Source organism: Bos taurus, chromosome 18 (assembly GCF_002263795.3).
Source record: "Bos taurus isolate L1 Dominette 01449 registration number 42190680 breed Hereford chromosome 18, ARS-UCD2.0, whole genome shotgun sequence".
NCBI lineage: Eukaryota > Metazoa > Chordata > Mammalia > Artiodactyla > Bovidae > Bos > Bos taurus.
This window is the reverse complement of record NC_037345.1, coordinates 35,720,912-35,738,514: the sequence shown is the minus strand read 5'-3', so window position 1 is coordinate 35,738,514 and position 17,603 is coordinate 35,720,912. Positions and strand designations below refer to the sequence as shown.

At 57.1% G+C, this 17,603-nt stretch overlaps 2 protein-coding genes and 1 long non-coding RNA gene across 7 annotated transcripts in view; 1 reads left to right on the top strand and 2 right to left on the bottom strand.

Annotated features, from left to right (window-relative positions):
* The window catches only part of SMPD3 (sphingomyelin phosphodiesterase 3), a 43,343-nt gene extending 26,439 nt beyond the window's left edge, over positions 1–16,904 (top strand). For 2 of the 3 annotated variants that reach the window (XM_024978196.2, XM_059876676.1), the window contains 7 exons: positions 3,965–5,494; positions 10,513–10,588; positions 10,700–10,855; positions 11,374–11,463; positions 11,645–11,708; positions 13,465–13,627; positions 13,881–16,904. In XM_024978196.2, the coding sequence (XP_024833964.1) occupies positions 4,175–5,494; positions 10,513–10,588; positions 10,700–10,855; positions 11,374–11,463; positions 11,645–11,708; positions 13,465–13,627; positions 13,881–13,982 (1,971 nt within the window). In that variant the 5' untranslated portion in view covers positions 3,965–4,174 and the 3' untranslated portion in view covers positions 13,983–16,904. The remainder of the gene's footprint in view (positions 1–3,964; positions 5,495–10,512; positions 10,589–10,699; positions 10,856–11,373; positions 11,464–11,644; positions 11,709–13,464; positions 13,628–13,880) is intronic. The other variant, NM_001192363.2, reaches the window with a different exon arrangement.
* On the bottom strand, positions 9,103–10,700 carry LOC132342826 (uncharacterized). The gene is made up of 2 exons (XR_009491348.1): positions 10,573–10,700; positions 9,103–9,692 (listed from the first exon to the last, which is right to left on the bottom strand). It is a non-coding gene; the product is annotated as an uncharacterized lncRNA (long non-coding RNA).
* The window catches only part of PRMT7 (protein arginine methyltransferase 7), a 40,769-nt gene continuing 39,973 nt past the window's right edge, over positions 16,808–17,603 (bottom strand). For 2 of the 3 annotated variants that reach the window (XM_024978199.2, XM_024978200.2), the window contains exon 19: positions 16,808–17,419. In XM_024978199.2, coding sequence (XP_024833967.1) covers positions 17,370–17,419 — 50 coding nt within the window. In that variant the 3' untranslated portion in view covers positions 16,808–17,369. Of the gene's footprint in view, positions 17,467–17,603 lie in introns of all 3 variants that reach the window. The other variant, XM_005218569.5, reaches the window with a different exon arrangement.

Genomic DNA, 17,603 nt, shown 5'->3' with positions numbered 1-17,603 from the left:
TTTACCCTCCTTTCATTTCACTGAGACAAAATAATTAACCACAAAGCTTTAGGAACTGGCTCCATTGGTGGCAATCCCTTCTGTGTCAACTGCGTCAGCAGCTCCCATGCCTGGAGGCAGGGACTGTGAGCGGCCACAGGGCAGGGGGGGCAGCACCTGAGGTTCCCTCTGTCCAGGACACTGTGGGAGGGGGGAGGTGGGGGGCATTCTGGAAACAGGACCCAGGGGAGCTGTGAAGGGCCGGGGTGCTTGGATCTACCCCATCTTGGAGAAGCACCATAGTTCTCTGGGCTGCCAGCCCATTGATGCCTGAATGGGGACAAAAAACATTCCTATGACCAATCCAGGGGAGGCAGAAAGGTCACACCTACCACTCAAGCAAGGCTAGGGAGGGAACTTGCCCAGAAGTGTTCCTGCGGCCACAGCAGGAGTGAGGAGGACCCAAGGAAGCTGCAGGGGGACACCCACCCCTTAAACCATTTCTCTCAGGAAGCCTTTTATTAAGCGAGGCTGCATTTACCTGGCCAGGGAGGGCAGGGGCATAGAGGACCCCTAGACAGAGACTGGGAGACTGGACTTTGTCCCCCGAGACAATGAGACCACCACTGGGAGAACATAATCAGATTGTTTCCAAAGCTCCACTGACTACTGTGCAGACTGTGGGTCTGGGGCTTGCGGTCTGAGACTGGTGGTACTGGATGGGGCGGTGCTCAGGGGAAGATGGTGTTGGTTGGGCCGGGCTGATGACCTCAGGCTACAGCAAGAGGGGAGGGAGACGGGGGAAGAGGCCTGCTCTGTGACACTGGGCCAATGTCCTGGGGTCCCCAGGTGTCTGGCCTGGACCCTTACCCTCAGCACCTTGGTACCAACCACAGGTGCTGCTGGCAGCTGGGGTATCTCTGGACAATCCCCGCACCCTCCCCAGCCAGAGGAACAGGACCTGCAGGCTCTTCCTCTGGGCCATGTCCTCTCCTGTAGCTCTCGCTCCAGCCAGTCTGAAGTTGGCAGACTCCACATAATGAAGTGTGCCAGTCTGTGTACACGCTGTGTGCCAGAGGTGGTGGGGGCAAACCCATCAGGCTACATGGGCACGTGAGTGGGCTGTCAACCCAATTCCAGGTTAAACTCACATGAAACTGCTGGGATTTAAATAAAGAACAAGTGAGTGTGTCAGATGGCAGATGTGGCCTGCCTGGGCCACCAGCCTCTCCAAGCCTGAGTCACAGGGGTAACACTGCTCTGCTGGGGGTGGTTAGAGGAGATCACGGCACAGAGGGTCAGCAGGCTTGCAGCAAACCCTCCAATTTCAACCACTGTCGTTACAAAGTTGGTCTTGGGGCCCTAAGCCCACCAGTCTGGCCCAAGTTCACAGGCCCCCTGAAACAGCTGAGGCCATCAGGGTGAGGACATCCCCCAACCCGGGGTCTGGCCTACAGAGGCCAGGATTTGGGCTGGATGTGGAGGAGCTGGTGAAAGCCACTGGCTGAGTCCGAGGCTCCAGGCCCCACAGCAGCTGGCAGGGGGTGGGGGGTGGCAGGGGCGGTGGGGGGTGGGTGGGCGCAGGACACTGAGGCCTGCTCTCTGGCCTCACCACAGGGAGCCCTGTTGCTCACACCTGAGGGGCTCCTAGTCAGATGGCTGTGGTTTGGGTAGACAAACCTGCTTTGAAACGTAACTAAAGGAAGTAAAGATCTTGGTGAAACGCATCCTACAGAACCAGACACTACCACCAGCTTATCTTTCGACATGAAGCTCTGTTCTGGGGAGAGCACCTCACCCTCATGTCAGACGGTGGCTGCAGGACAGCAACTGGGTGACGGAAACTCCCCCTCCTTAGACCGTGAGGCAGGTTGATCTGCATTTACTCACTCATTTCCTGAGCTCCTGTTGGCGCAGCTCCAGGGGCCCCGGCACCCTCAGGGCAGCTCTGTCTCTCAAGGAGCCCCCAGTTCCGCAAGGCGGCAACCTCATCTCACACGCAGTCATGATCTAGAACTGCAGAGAGCAGGCCATGCACAGGGGGCACGGGAGCCCCCAGTGGAGCTAACGGAGCCACCTAGCCGGGGGCACAGAAGGACCCGAGGAGGTGATCTTTAAGCCGAGTCTTAGAAGACAAGAGATGAACTAGATGACAGGCGGAGGAAACAGCAGGGCATGGGCAGGAAATCACATTTGGAGTCTGGGAGGCGAACACGAGGAGGGCTGGGGCCACAGACAGGGGTGGGCTTGGCTGGGGACATGCAATGCCAACAGGGGCTGAGCGAGGCTTCTGTGGGGCTGAGGCGTCTGCAACCTGATCAGATCACATCAGAGTCCCTCCAGCTATCCTGTGGAGGATGGCCTGATGGGGAAGAGGCCAAAAATGGGTGGCATGTGATGCAGTCCTGGAGCAGGAGGGGGCTCCACAGGGGCTTGGGTGGGTAGTGGGGACTGATGAGATGTGGGAACTGAGAGAGAGGGCAGAGTCCAGATGATATCCAACTTCCAGCTGAGGTGGGCCAGGAAGGCAGGAGGAAGAGAGGGCATGGGGCCAGGATGGATGGCATCGGGGACACAGACCCCCAAGGGGCCATGGCAGCAGACCGGCTGGGCCGGTGAGATGATGAACAGGAAATGAGTTCCCCAGCTGATCTGGCCATGAAAACTCTGGGTTATGTTTGTACCAGCTGCACCGCAGAATGATCACCCTGGGTCCCTGGAGGCTGGGTAAACACTCCAGAATCTTGTCTTTATTGATTCTATGTTTAGCACAATGAATGCACCTGTGGCCTCTCCCAGGCGGGACCCTGAGCCGGCTCTAAAACCCATGGGGGTCCCATATGGGCTGGGGTGGACTTACTCTGGCAGTTCTGGGCCTCAGTTGGGCCCTGGGGCTTATCTCAAGGACTTAAGGGGGAAGTCACAGGACCATCAGGGTCCCCTGTAACTGGGACTCTGAGCATTCTAGAGCTTGGGAAGAGCCATGCTGTGTGCTTGGGTCCCCATCAGGCAGGGGTTCCTGCAGGAATGGGAAGGCAGAGATGGTCTGATGCTGCAGGCTGGGGCACAGTGAAAGCCTGGTTATGGGGGGCCCTCCTCTCAGGGGTCCTGCCAGCCACACTGCCCTCTGCCCCAGGACCCTCTAGCCCCTTTTCTCTGCAGTTTGTTCCCTCACTGTCCTGTCCCAGTGAGCACCTGGTGACAGGTGGCTGTGTCCACAGCTCCTGGCTCAGGCTCATCCCTCGTCTGTTCTAAACACACCCCCTGGCTCCCGATGGGCTGCTCCAGGCCAGTGTTCTGCATACCCATAGCCTGTGCTCAAATCCTGGGCCAATTTCTAAGCAATTAGGTCACAAGGTCAAAATGGTCACCTAGGGAATTACCTGGCAGTTCCGTGGTTAGAACTCTGAACTTCCAATGCCTGAGATCCAGGTTTGATCCCTAGTTGGGGAACTAAGATCCTGCAAGCCACAAGGCACAGCCAAAAAAAAAAACAAACCATGAACTAGAGGCAGTCACATCATTAGTCAGTTTCCTCCAAAGAACCAACAAACACTTTGCCTGTGTTTACAAAGACAAAGAGTGCCAGGCTGCCTTCTGGCCCCAAACACCCCCATGTGAGCCTGCTGGCTCCAGCCTGGTTCTCGGAGCAGTCCTGCTGGGGTCAGAGGAGGCAGGAACAGGGTGAGCAGGGCAATGGCTCAGCATCTGATCTACCCAAATAAAGATGAATAAAAGCCCCTCACTTTCTGTGTTGGGCTTTCCTGGTGGCTCAGTGGTAAGGAATCCACCTGCCAATGGAGGAGACGCAGGTTTGATCCCTGGGTCGGGGAGATCCCCTGGAGAAGAGAATGGCAACCCACTCCAGTATTCTTGTCTAGGAAATCCCATGGACAGAGGAGCCTGGTGGACTATAGTCCATGGGGTTGCAAAGAATCAGACACGATTTAGTGACTAAACAGCAACCACACTTTCTGTCTTGCAGGTTCTCAGCAAGCCTTGGTGGCCCAGCATGGCCCACTGAAGGAACCATGACTGGCTGGCTGACACACACCACTGACCATCCAGAGTCGTGTCTCACCAGGAGGTGACCCTCCTCCAGCTGCTCCCCTACTCACCCGCCCCACCCAGGAAAGCGCTCTCGCTGCCAGGGACACCATGTAGTAGGGCTGGCCGCAGTGCCCAATGAGCTGCGATGGTTTTGTACACGACCCCCTTTCCCAACAGCTGTCTGTCCGCCCTGCACGCCGTGTCCTGGGCCCTCATCTTCCCGTGTTACTGGCTGGCGGACCGGCTCCTGGCCTCCTTCATACCCACCACCTACGAGAAGCGCCAGCGGGCAGACGACCCCTGCTACCTCCAGCTGCTCTGCACCGTGCTCTTCACGCCCGTCTACCTGGCCCTCCTGGTCGCCTCGCTGCCCTTTGCATTCCTTGGCTTCCTCCTCTGGTCCCCACTGCAGTCTGCCCGCCGGCCCTACGTCTACTCCCGGCTGGAGGACAAGGGCCCCACCGGTGGGGCGGCCCTGCTCAGTGAATGGAAGGGTACAGGTCCTGGCAAAAGCTTCTGCTTTGCCACCGCCAACCTCTGCCTCCTCCCGGACTCGCTGGCCAGGCTCAACAACGTGTTCAACACCCAAGCCCGTGCCAAAGAGATCGGGCAGAGAATCCGCAATGGGGCCAGTAGACCCCAGATCAAAATCTACATCGACTCGCCCACCAACACCTCCATCAGCGCTGCCAGCTTCAGCAGCCTGGTGTCACCACAGGGCAGTGATGGTGTGCCACGGGCCGTCCCTGGGAGCATCAAGAGGACAGCCTCTGTGGAGTACAAAGGCGACGGCGGGCGTCATCCTAGTGATGAGGCTGCCAACGGCCTGGCCTCCGGGGACCCAGCTGATGGAGGCAACCTTGAGGACGCCTGCATCGTGCGCATCAGTGGTGATGAGGGGGGTCGGCCCCCTGAAGCCGGCGATCCCGCCAATGGGGGCCAGGCCAGGAACGGGGCTGGTGGGGGCCCACGGGGCCAGACACCCAACCACAGTCAGCAAGATGGGGACTCGGGGAGCCTGGGCAGCCCCTCGGCCTCCAGGGAGTCCCTGGTGAAGGGCCGGTCTGGGGCTGATGGCGGCAGCGGGGAGCCGGGCGCCAACAGCAAGCTCCCATACAAGGCCTCGGTGGTGAAGAAGGCGGCCATGCGCAGGAGGCGCCACCCGGATGAGGCCTTTGACCACGAGGTCTCAGCCTTCTTCCCTGCCAACCTGGACTTCCTGTGCCTGCAGGAGGTATTTGACAAGCGGGCGGCCGCCAAGTTGAAAGACCAGCTGCACAGCTACTTCGAGTACATCCTGTACGACGTCGGGGTGTACGGCTGCCATGGCTGCTGCAGCTTCAAGTGTCTCAACAGTGGCCTCTTCTTTGCCAGCCGCTACCCCATCATGGATGTGGCCTATCACTGTTACCCCAACGGGCGGTTCTCCGACAGCCTGGCCTCAAAGGGAGCGCTGTATCTCAAGGTAGGGGGGGCCTCCACCAGCAGGCCTGAATTTGGAGGGTAGGGGGGAGGCAGGCTGCAGCTGGTCACTCTCTGGGAGGGCAAGGGGCAGACAAGGCCTTTCATGGAGCTGAATCAAGGGGCCCCTGGCTCAGAGACAAGGAAAATAATGCACAGATAGGAGTCAAGGCTGGAGAAGGCAATGGCACCCCACTCCAGTTCTCTTGCCTGGAAAATCCCATGGACGGAGGAGCCTGGTAGGCTGCAGTCCATGGGGTTGCTAAGAGTTGGACACAACTGAGAGACTTCACTTTGACTTTTCACTTTCATGCACTGGAGGAGGAAATGGCAACCCACTCCAGTGTTCTTGCCTGGAAAATCCCATGGACAGAGGAGCCTGGTGGGCTGCCGTCTATGGGGTTGCACAGAGTCAGACATGACTGAGGCGACTTAGCAGCAGTAGCAGCAGCAGGAGCCAAGGCTCCAGACTGGATGATCTCTGCATCACCATTTCCCTGTCTGTAAAGCGGGGGCAACATAGAGCCTACTCATGTGGTGGGAGCCATGTGGGAGGGGCAAGGCCTGGGAGCTTCTCAGGGTGCCGGTGGTGAAGGTGGCAGACGGTGCTGAGAGGAGGTGGCAGGGAGCCCCTGCTCTGAATCACTGCAGATAAGGGGGTGCAGCTTGCAGGCAGAGTTCTCAGGCCCGGCTGTTACCACAGCCGCTCTCTCAGGCCACCAGCCCTCCCGGCCGGGATGTCCTCTCCCTCCTGGCTGTCACGCAGCTGCCACGCCAGGCACTCTGCCCACCAGCTCCAGGCTTCACTTCCGGAGTCACTAATTAAAGTGAATCATTATTATTTCTGCTAATTTGGATGCAATTGCAGGAGTTTTTAGACCATGGTAATTTGGTCATTACATATTATCTTCTCCTGAGCCTGACATGCTCAGCATGTCGACTTTCTGCTCCCTATCCAAAAGCTGCTTTTGGTGCCTCCAGAGTTTTCTAAAGCCCCGTCTGGCCAGCTGTTACAGAATAGGCGTTTCTGCCCCTAGAGGCAGCAACTGCTTTGGGTGTGGATTCTCTCCGCACTCCCCTTGAGACTTCTCAGTTCCGCTAGCAGGGGTCCATGATGGAGGTGACTGGTGAGGCTACTGGGGAGGACCAGTGTCGGGGGTGCTCATCCCCAGGCCTCAGCTCTGACCTGTCCAGGAAGCTGCTGCCTGTCAGCCAAGGTTCTGCCAGGAGTGAGGGCCGAGGCGGATCATCTGCACGGAGCCTGCCAGGGCCCCAGCCCAGCACCCAGACGCCCCCACTCCTGTGCTCAGGCCTCTTGTGTGGCTCAGCAGGTGCAGAGCTGGGGTCCCCAGCTCTCCATTCATAGCCTGAGATGCTGAAATTGAAGACACTCCCTCTTATAGGAGACCAACCTCCCCATTCTGGCATGTGGTTCGTCACTGTTTCATTCCACAGATGTATTTTTGTCTCAGCAGCCGGAGTGACTTTCTGGGGGAGGAGGCGCCATGCTGTCCGTTTGGGGGTTGGGGGAATGTACCCTTTCCCTTGCACCCGCCCTACTACAGATGGCTCAAAGGCCAGGGTCCCCCTTAACCCTGCTCCCAGCCCACATACCACCTCTTCTTCCTCTCTCCCCTCAGGCCAGCACCCCAACTATCATGCACACCAGGGCCAGCCCCTCTGCCACGGAATCTGCTCCCAGCCCCTAGCTCTCTGGCTGTTCCTTCTGGGCCTCTTCTCACCTGCTCATCCTTTAAACACTTGTGCCTCTACCTCCTGGATCTAAAACTAGTCTGCAGATATGTTTAATTTGGTTCCTGCCATTAAAAAATTTTTCTTGTTGGGCAACATTTAAAAATCAAGCTATTTCACATAGAGCCCAGTTTGCAGCTCCTCTCCCCACCCTGGCAAATCTGGCAGCACCAGGCCTGCTACATTCTGCCCAGCTCCCAGCCTGAGTTGGGGGGTTGGCAGCTCCCAGAGCAGACAACCCCACTTAGCCAGCACTCTTCACTGCTGAGTCGTTACCATGGGCAGTCAGCCCCAGGAACCTACCCTGGGGTGCCTCTGCAGCTCCCATTTCCAGACTTGCTGAGGACTCTCTAACCCTGAGCCCAGTGAATCCACCCAGGCTCCCAACTTCACTTCCCAGATACCTCTGGGTCCACCTTGTATGTCCAGCTGCAATGTCATGGCTCAGGCCACCATTCCTCTGAGATTTGGGACTGTCCTCCCTCTTATACCATCCTTCTGGTGTCGGGTCTGACTCCTGTCACCCTCTTCCCACGCCTCGGGGAGAAACCAGCCTCCACCTGCCACCCTCCCCGAGCTCTGCTCCAGCCGCATCCTTAGGGGCCTCCATGTGTCACCATATGTCAGTGGAGCTTTCCTTGGTGGCGTCCAGCACAAGCCAGTTTTCCTTTGCCGGTTCCTCAGCCCTGGCCCTAGGGCCTTGCACCCCACCTCTCCTGTCAGGCAGAACTCAAGAGTGGAGCGGAGGTGCCTGGCACACCAGAGCCAGCTCATCTCTGTGGGTGACAGCACGCCTCTCTCTCCACGTGGAGGAGTGAAGTAAGTGAGGTTTCAGGATCCAGCCCCGGCAGGGCCTGGCTGCTCCCTTCACCTGGGGTTCCCCATCCAGCCTCACCTCCCTATTCACTCCTTGAGCTCCTTATCCTCAGAGGGGGTCTGAGAGATGCCTGAGAAGGGAGGGAGGGACTGGACCAGCTTCTGCCTCCTAAGCAAGAGCCTGGTTCTGGGCCCTGCCCTGTTGACGGTCTTTGTCCACCAGGACTAAAGGCACAGCCTCTCAGAGTGATGGTTTGTTTTTGCAAGTGAAACACGAGCCTCTGCAGCTCCCCAGGACTCAAGCCCGGGAATCAATAAGTCCCAGCACTATAAAGCAGATCTTGGACTGACTGGAGGAAGGGGGTGGAGGGGCTGCTGTACCTTCTTCTGGGTGCCTCCCCTCCGGGAGGGATATCCTCAGAAGTAGGGCCTCCTGCACTTGTCTCTGTCCCCGCCCAGGGCTCAGCACAGGGAGGTGACTCCAAGTGCTGAGTGCGGGGCTCCTGCACTAGAAACATCACATGGCTGGCGGCTGAAAAGCTTGGCTCAGTCACCAGCTCAGAGAGTAGCGTAGGGCAGGGGGAGGAGCTGGGTGTGAGGATCAGATTTCAACCTGCCTCAGTCACCAGAGCCTCATGACCCCAGCCACCGATGGTGTTAACTTTAGTGTAATCCTCATAGTTGCAAGGTTCCAGTAAGGCCGCATCCATGAAGCAGCTGGGCATGAGTAATACTATTGAGAAGAGAAAACAGGCTCTTGGCCAGAGGATGCAGAGAGCACCATCATGTGGCCTTTGGGGGCACCGTGGTTTTAAACTGTGTTGTTTTTGCAACAGGGGGCACCAATGGTGTGTGATTTCCAAGGGATTCTAGAGGCAGGGGTACCATTGGGCTGAGCTGTGTGTTCGGACTATGGGCAAGACGTGAATGGTGAACGTATGAACTTATCAACAGTCCCAAATCTGGGCCCATTATCAAGTAACCAGACATCAATCCACCTGGGCACTGGAAAATGAAAGATGTACACCTTGCCAGGCTGGGAAATGAGATGAAGAGCTGTGGAAAGCTCAAGGTGTTTAATAAAGAGAAAGTCCTCATGGAGGGGAATGCCAATCTGACTTCAGCAATAGAAGGATGGATGCCTCCCGAGGCTCTCAGAGCAGAGGGCCCGTGCCGAGTCCCGGCCACCTCAGCTAGAGGACAGGCAGAACTCTGCTCAGTAGAAGCCGGGGCACCCACCCTGCCGCTGCCACACCTCAGCTAAGAACTGGCCTCCATGGTCACGCTCCCTGGAGACTTCCCAGGGTTCAGGGTCTCGTCGTCACAGAAAACCCAGGCCAGAATAGATTAGCAAAATTTGGGGAGGACAGCTGAGGCTCGGAGGGAGGAAAGCCCAGAGAGGACGAGGGTGAGGATCCAGTCAGAAGCCTCTGGTCAGGGTGCCCGAAGACGGAGCCTCCAGCAGAGGGCCTGAGAACCCGAGGTTGGGTTGTCAACCCTCACCTCCCAACCACAGCCTGACTAGGGCTCAGGCTTGCACCACACTCACCACTGGGGGCCGAGTTGTCTGTGCTGAACAATTGAGGTGCTTGTTTTCATTACGCCAACCTGTGGAGACGGTCTGCCAGGGTCACCTGTGGTTGGGCAGGGAGTCAGTGAACTCTCAGCCCCACTCCACCTGCCAGGGACTCTGTCTCCAGTGGAGGAGAACAAGAGGCAAGGACGGGTTGGGCAAGTAGAATGAAGAGGCCCCTGTGGAGGAAGGGCTGAGCGTGGGGTGGCAGTCACAGCGGGGCTGGGGTCAGCCATGACAGGTGCCATGGAGACACCAGCCACAGCTGTCATCCCAGATCTGGGGACTAATGGGAACCACGGCCAAGAAGCAGGTAAAATAATTGCTCATGAAGCCAGAGAGGCAAAGACTGGGATGAGAAGACAGAAAGCAAGGTCCAAGGCCTCTCACGGGGACAAGGGTATTGAGCTACGTGGCTGGGCCACATCCTAGAGGGAGCCTAACTTAGACTTCAGAGGAACAGGCTCCACGTCATGATCAGGTCCAGGGTGTGACCGAGGGGAGGAGCAAGGAGCCACGCGAGTGGACAAAGCAGCGAGGGACATTCGTGGGAACACTCTGGTCAGGAGATGGCAGGGGTTTTGGGAGGAGGTCTGTGGTGGTTTCTGCATCTCTCCCCCACAAAGCGCTGCATGAACTGTCGGTGGCATTCACCCTGCCATAAAGTGGGTATTTCTTCATGCATCTGCCTCCCACACTGGAGCAGACGCTCCTAGAAGCAGGCAATGTGCTGTTCTTCTTAGGCCCAGGCTAGCCAGAAGTCGACAGAGCTGGGTTTCTGAGGGTTAGACCTGGCTGGGGTCGGGCATCGCCAGCGTCCCTTTGTGCTCAGAGCAATGGTAACTCTAGGTCTCATCACCAACACTTCCTTCCCACTACAGGTGCAGGTGGGAAGCACACCTCAGGACCAAAGAATCGTCGGGTACATCTCCTGCACACACCTGCACGCCCTGTCAGGTAGGGTCCAGGGACCCGAGCTTCAGCGGGTGGGATCCTCAGTGGGCTAGGATTCGCCTGGCAGGGGTCCTGGCAGCAGCCTCATCACCTCCCTGTGCTTCCGCCCCACAGAGGACAGTGACATCCGGTGTGAGCAGCTGAACATGCTTCAGGACTGGCTGGCCGACTTCCGAAAATCTACCTCCTCGTCCAGCGCAGCCAACCCCGAGGAGCTGGTGGCGTTTGACATCATCTGCGGAGATTTTAACTTTGACAATTGCTCCTCCGGTGAGGCGGGCTCCTCCCCATTAGGGTAAACCATGGAGGAGGCATGGGCTCTGCTCCTCAGGAGCACAAAAGTGGGACATTTAGCAAGACATTTAGCAAGATTTCTCTGCCCTCAAGAAATCCTAGAAGAACCCCTGCTCTGCCTAGAAAGCTTAGAGGCCACCTTGCTGGAGGTCAGGAGATGCCCTGCAGATAAACCTCTGGCAGTGAAGGCAGGGAGCCTCTGAAATCCAGACTAATGGGGTTAGGTCATGATACTCACCAGGTCTGTATTCAACTCTTACTTTGTACCAGCCACAGTTCTGACGGCTGTTAGAGGGGCCGTTCTCAAGGACACAGAAAGCCAGTGACAGATGAACCACAGCTCCATCTGTCCGGGAACACAGACCCTACCCAGAAGCAGTTATCCGAGGGACAGGGATCTGATGACTCTGGTCAAACCGGAACCAGAGGCAGGTAGCCCTCCAGGGCATGCCAGACACCCTGAGCCCCATAGCACTCCTTCCCTCCCTGCACAGATGACAAGCTGGAGCAGCAGCACTCCCTGTTTACACGCTACAAGGACCCCTGTCGCCTGGGGCCTGGGGAGGAGAAGCCGTGGGCAATTGGTGAGCTGGGGCTGGGGACAGGCACAGGGGTGGGAGGGGCACTGCTGAGGCCTGACACCCCACGGACTTCCTGAAGAGACCACACCATTGCGGGGAGGGGGGCACTGAGCTGCCCAGCCAGCAGAAGCCCTGGGCTTGCCCCTCCTGCCCACAGTAAACTCTCTCACCCCCTTGTCCCCAGGAACTCTGCTGGACCAGGACGGTCTCTATGATGAGGAAGTGTGCACCCCCGACAATCTGCAAAAGTAAGTGGCTGGCACCCACAGTGCCATGGTCAGGCAGGTAGGCAGACCCAGGCAGCTCCCAGGTCTGGGATGAGCACGAACCCAGACTAGGTGTGGAGAGGTGGGCTGTGTGGGCCGATGAGAGCCCACAGCTCCCTGGGATGAGACACCTCTTAAAAGCGTCAGGGATACAAGTTAGGGGTGGGCAGAGGCTGTGGTGAACTTCATGCCCCAGGGGTATCCTTACCAAGAAGAGGATCCTGAGGAGGCCTGGGGTCTCGAGGTGGTTTTTCTTACACCAGCACCCCAAGTCTGGGCTCATTCTATCAGAGCTTGGCCTGCCCTGAGCCCCAGCCTGCCTCAGGCACAGGAAAAAGGACCATAACCTCCCAGGGCGAGGCCAGGCACCGCAGAGATCCCTGTCAAAGGGCCCTGGGGATGGCATCTGTGGCAGGGGACCAGAAGCCACCAATCAGACAGATAAAAACAACAGAGCTAACACAAGCCAGTCAATGTAGAGACAGATCCACCCCAGCCAAACTGTATTCTTGAATCTGAGACTTCTGAAAAGGACACATTTGAGAGGCCAGCAGCAGAGCCGATTTATAATTCACAGCCCGAGACAGCCCAGAGCCCCAGCGATGGTTCCTTGAAGCTAATTTCAGCCAATTAATTAGATTATAGACTAAATTTGAAACATCATCCCAGGCCGAGAAAATTATCTTTTTATGAGATGACGATTTAAAAATGACTTATCAGTAACTCTTAGATCACTGATGCTAGAATTAATTATCAAAGGCACAGGACAGGAATGGATTACATTTCTGAGATGGAAAGCTGTTCTGTGTGTCATCAGTGTATACATCTCAAGGCTGATAAAGACCTTGCAGAAACTCGTGTTTGCTGCCACGCCTGTGCAGGTGCCCTGTTCATGTGCCCAGGCGTTAGTTGGGTGGGTGGGCCTTTGCAGTGTCTCTTGGTGGCTGTGCCTCTCGCCCCAACACTGCCCTCTGAGATGGGGTGTCCCTTGAAGGCTCATTCCCAATGATGCTCGGACTCTGGAGGTAACTTGGCAGGAAGCAGAAGGTAGACATGGAGTCAGAAGAGACCTGGACTCAGGGCATAACGTTCCACCTGAGCGCCCTGCCCTCCCTGCAGAATTCTGACCAGCAACTGTATCAGTTTCGTTCCTCTGAAAAATGGGGTGACAGCCGCATCCCACCTTGTTCCTTTCTTAACACACCTGGTCCTCAAAGTGTTCTGGGGTCTTGGGGACAGACTGATACAGGAGTCTGGTCCTGGGATGGGGTCTGGGTGCTTTCCTGGCTACCCTGCTGACCTGAAATGGGAGTCATGGGGGGCCTGGGGACTTCCAGAAGAGAAGGGTCTCTGACGTTCACCGCAAAGATCAAGTTCCCCCCAAACAGGATCCTATTAGCTCAGAGCACAACACTACCCTGGAGAGGGGGTGGGCAGTTCTGTCCCCAGCTTGGTTACAGGTTTTGGGTGGTGCCAACATTCTAGTTCAGAAAGGGAATGTGAGTGCTGCTGACCCCAGGTGGGCATGGGACACTCCCTGGCAGTGGCTCAGTCAGTCAGGAACTCACAGGCTCAGACCCAGTCTCTATCTACCCCAGTCCCTTTCTGGGCCCACGGAGAAGACAGATCTTAAATGTAGGGGTTTGGTCTGACTTGGGGGACAGAATGTGGCTCCACCCTTAGGACCTGGGGCTGGGGCTGTGCTCACCTTGCCTTCCTGTGCCTTCTGTGTGAGCAGGGTCTTGGAGAGTGAGGAAGGTCGCCGGGAGTACCTCGCCTTCCCCACCAGCAAGAGCCCTGGGGGAGGCCAGAAGGGACGCAAAGAGCTGCTGAAAGGCAACGGCAGGCGCATCGACTACATGCTGCATGGGGAGGAGGGGCTGTACCCGGACTGGAAGGCCGTGAGTCTGGGCTGGGCTGGGCTGGGCAGGGCAGCCAGGCTGTGCCCGTAGCAGGACATTCTTGCTCTACACCCGTTGGCAGCACCGAGCTCTCCTCTGCAAGTGGGACATGCCAGTCCAGGAGGCCTTTGGGGCCCCCCAGGATGCTCCCACTCTCTGCCTTCAGGAAGGTCCAAGCCAGGCCCCTGCTTTATAGGATGCCCTCTGGGTCTAACAGGGATATTTCTTCCTTCTCCCCTCCCCACTCCCGCAGGAGGTGGAAGAATTCAGTTTTATCACCCAGCTGTCAGGCCTGACAGACCACCTCCCGGTGGCCATGCGACTGATGGTGTCTGCAGGGGACGACGAGGCATAGACCAGCCCAGTCACCATGAGCAGCGGGGCCTCCGCCAGCCCTTTGAGTCGCAGTCCCTCCCTGGCCGTGTCCCCTCCAGCGAGCACCGCTGGTGCTAGTGGAGGAGGGCAGGGGCCCGGGAGAGCCGCGGCCAGTCCTGGGTGAGCTGGAACCAGCGCTGCCCGGCACCTCTGGGCACTCGCCATGGACAGGAGTCAGGCCGGCCTGGGGAGTCCTGGCTGCCCAACCAGTGCCATTCTTTCGAATCGTTGATTTTCTACAAATCTACAGCACAAGCTAGTTTATAACCCGTGGGTTAGTATGAGATCCGGGTTTCTGTACTCTTTGTATCTCTTCTCAAGCTTCGTCCAGGGTTCATTATTTCTGTCTGCTGCCACGTTGTCTCGCATGCCTGCACCCTCGCATGCACGCTGCCCGCATGCCACGTGCCACACCGTAGCCACAGACCCCTCACTCGGGCCTCACCCAAGGCCAAACTCCAAACACAATCAGAACCAGCCAAAGAAGCATTCCTGGACACGGGACCGCCAGCTCGCCGCCTCCAGCCTGGACAGCTCACAAGCAGGGACCACAAAGGCTGTGTCCAGTTACCAGCGAGCCCGGGCTCTTTCCCAGGGTCTTGCATTCAAGGGCGATTACATTTTAAAAAGAAAAACAGAAAAAGAACAAAAATAACCCTTCATTTTAAAGGGTCTGCAAGCCACAAGGGAGAACACTGTTCTTCCTGAAAGGGGCTCCTTTCCCCTGGCACAGCAGAGCCCGGGGCCTCCCTTGGAGACTCCAACGTGGGCCATGGAGCCATAGACAGGATTCTAAAGAGAAAGCATCCTTTTTTTTACAGGAAGAAGGACCACTCACGGTTTAAGGGGGGAGGGGGACTTCTTGTTTTGAAAACGGTAAGATTTGTAGCTTCTGTTCTGTCAGAACCAACACATTCTCTTTCTGCCTGATCCTGTCTCCCGTCTGGACACTCTTCTGGTTCAGGACCAATCCTCCCTTGGTGACTGTCCCTATCCGCGTGCTGGCTGAGCTCAGGAACTGTCCCCCTGCATCTGGGGGGGGCGGGCTGTGGCTCTGTCCTCCTAGGCCCATCCTCCACAGTGACCCCAGCCCTAGATGAAGGGACTTGGGGATCAAGGCGCAGAGCAGCCTGTCACCTCACCAGTGTGCAGCCTGAGGGTGGCAAGGCTGATGGCCACTGCTCGTCCCACACAGGGAGCAGTACTGGTTGGTGTTCAGGTGCACAGGCATCCAGTCTGCCACCATGCAACCAGGGCCAGCCCCGGGTACCTGTGCAGTGTGGCAGAGCCTGCAGGGGAAGCCCATAGCTCCTCATCCCACGGCAGAACTGCCTCTGCCCACCTGCCTTTCTAAACACACCTGAGGACGCCCCCTGCCCCCAGTCACACAGGGAGGGTTTTGTCTATTTCCAGGTGCAAGGCCCCTCCAATTCAGGGGGTTACTAACAACCCCCCACTGATCTCCCCTCCTCACAGCGCCCCAACCAACGTGCCACCTGGCTTGAAGCCAGTTTTGCCCGAGGCTGGGGACGTACCAGGACTCTGCTACCAGGAGCCTCCTGGTGCCAATATGCTGACGCTGTGCCTTGTCACCCACTGAGCTGCAAGAGGGACCAAGAGGGGCAAGGTCAGAGGCCAGGCCCTGCACTGGAGGGGACACTCCCAAGAGCTGCACACAAGGCGGTGCGGGCTGGTCTGAAGCCCCCTGGCCAGGGCAGCAGCTGGGCAGAGGGCTTCATTGCCTGGAGCACTCCCCTGGCCAGGCCCTCAGCCCCACCTCCCACATCAAGCCAAGAGGGCAGCTCACCATCCAGGGTACAGTCCTCCCTGGCTCTCCACTGCACCGCTCCTCCAGGGCCGTGGCTCCTGGGGCCCTGGCTAGGCTTCCCTGGGTCAGAGGCCTCCAATCCTAGGAGCGGCCAGAAATCTGCTCTCAGGTGGAGCTCAACAGGGCAGATGTGATACCCAGACGTCTGGGCCAGAGCCAAGGCTCCAGGCTGTGGGCCAGCTGTGTGCCCAGGAGAGCCGCGGAGGCAGGGCCTGGCTCCTGAAGTGGAATGACTCTAGCACAGCTTCCAGCCCTCAGAGGGGCTGCTGGAAGGGAGCCAGGGCACGGGGCACATGCTTCTCTCCCTACTCATGGGGCGGCCTTAGGCAAGTCATACCTCCCTGTGCCTCAGTCATTCTCCCGTCCTAACAAAGTCGCCTCTGCCCAGCCTGCCCGGTCTCCAGAGAAGGGCCTGCCTGCCTCCCCACTCCCCTTGCGCCGCCCTCTGGGGCCTCCAGTGCTGAGGCCGCCATTGCTCAGCCACGAGTTTCATCAAACCTGTGCACCCCTGGGGCTGTGTACAAGCCAGACTTTTCCATTTCGATTTTTAAAAAAGGAACACCTCAGATGTTTCTGTGGCATCTAGGCCTGGAAGGACGGACACAGGTGTCACCTAAATCCCCAAGGCTCTGCACCTGCCCGGGCCCAGCCTCCTCCACAGAAGCCAGGAGGCCAGAGGTCAGCTTCAGAGAAAAACGGTCACTTCATCTGTCCAAACCACCTTCAGTTTTAAGTATGGGTATTAATCTTGATGCTTTTTAACTATTGTATTAACTTGCTGAAATTTAGAAATACTGTTTTAAAAAAGAAAAAAAAAAAAACACTTTTTTAATTTCTGTATTTTTTTCTGTATTGTATCCTCATGGGACATTAGGGGTTTTCTATGGTAAGCACACCTAAGGTTTTGGTAAAAATGTTATCAAATACATTATCCAAACAATTCTTCCCTAGAAGAAAAACAATCTTTACACCTGATAAAGTATTTTGAAAAGAGAAGTGTTTTTTTTTTTTCCTTTACTGGTGCTGAAAAGAAGGATGGATAATGAGGAAAAAAAATAAAACTGTGAGGCTCAAGGCTGGTGTTCTGCACTTATTTGAGTGAAAAGCTGGTCTGGACCCTGCTTTGGCTCCAGCAGGCAAGGTGGCCAGGCAGGGCTATGGGGAGTCTGCCATGGAGGGCCTACCTTTCCTGCCCTTCCCCATGGGATGAGCACAGCCTGAGTCTGCCCTGAACCACTCAAAAACCAGGCCACTTGGGTTCTCTTACTCACTCCCTCTGGAACTAGAGTAAACAGCAGAACAGGACCTTGTGTGTGGGAAGAAATCAGGCTGGGCCTCCTTGGGACTCCCTGCCCTTCTCTGGCAAGGTGAAGTTGGGGTGCCTGCACTAGTACCCATCTGCCCAGACTGCTGGGGGATGAGGTCCTTTTGCTAGAAGGGGGCACGTGGGAAAAGGCTGTACCTTCAGGCTCCCTCCTTCTGCCGGCTGGTATCCTGGATCTGCGTCTGAACTGCTCTGGGACAGCCTCCTCCCTGACTTCAGAAGAGCAGCCTGGTGTCCAGGTGCTGGTCTTGGTCACCTGATGCTGCTGCACACAGAGGCCAAACCCTTACAAATGTGGATTGGGGCCATTACCTAGCAAACAAAAAGAGTCTGAACTTGGTCCTCAGTCTGGCCCTACCAGGGTCTTCAAGACCCAGAGCCCAGCCACATCAGTAACTCTGCCCATAGGAGCCTCTCTGAGCTGGAATGGGCAGGTGGACTCAAAGGTC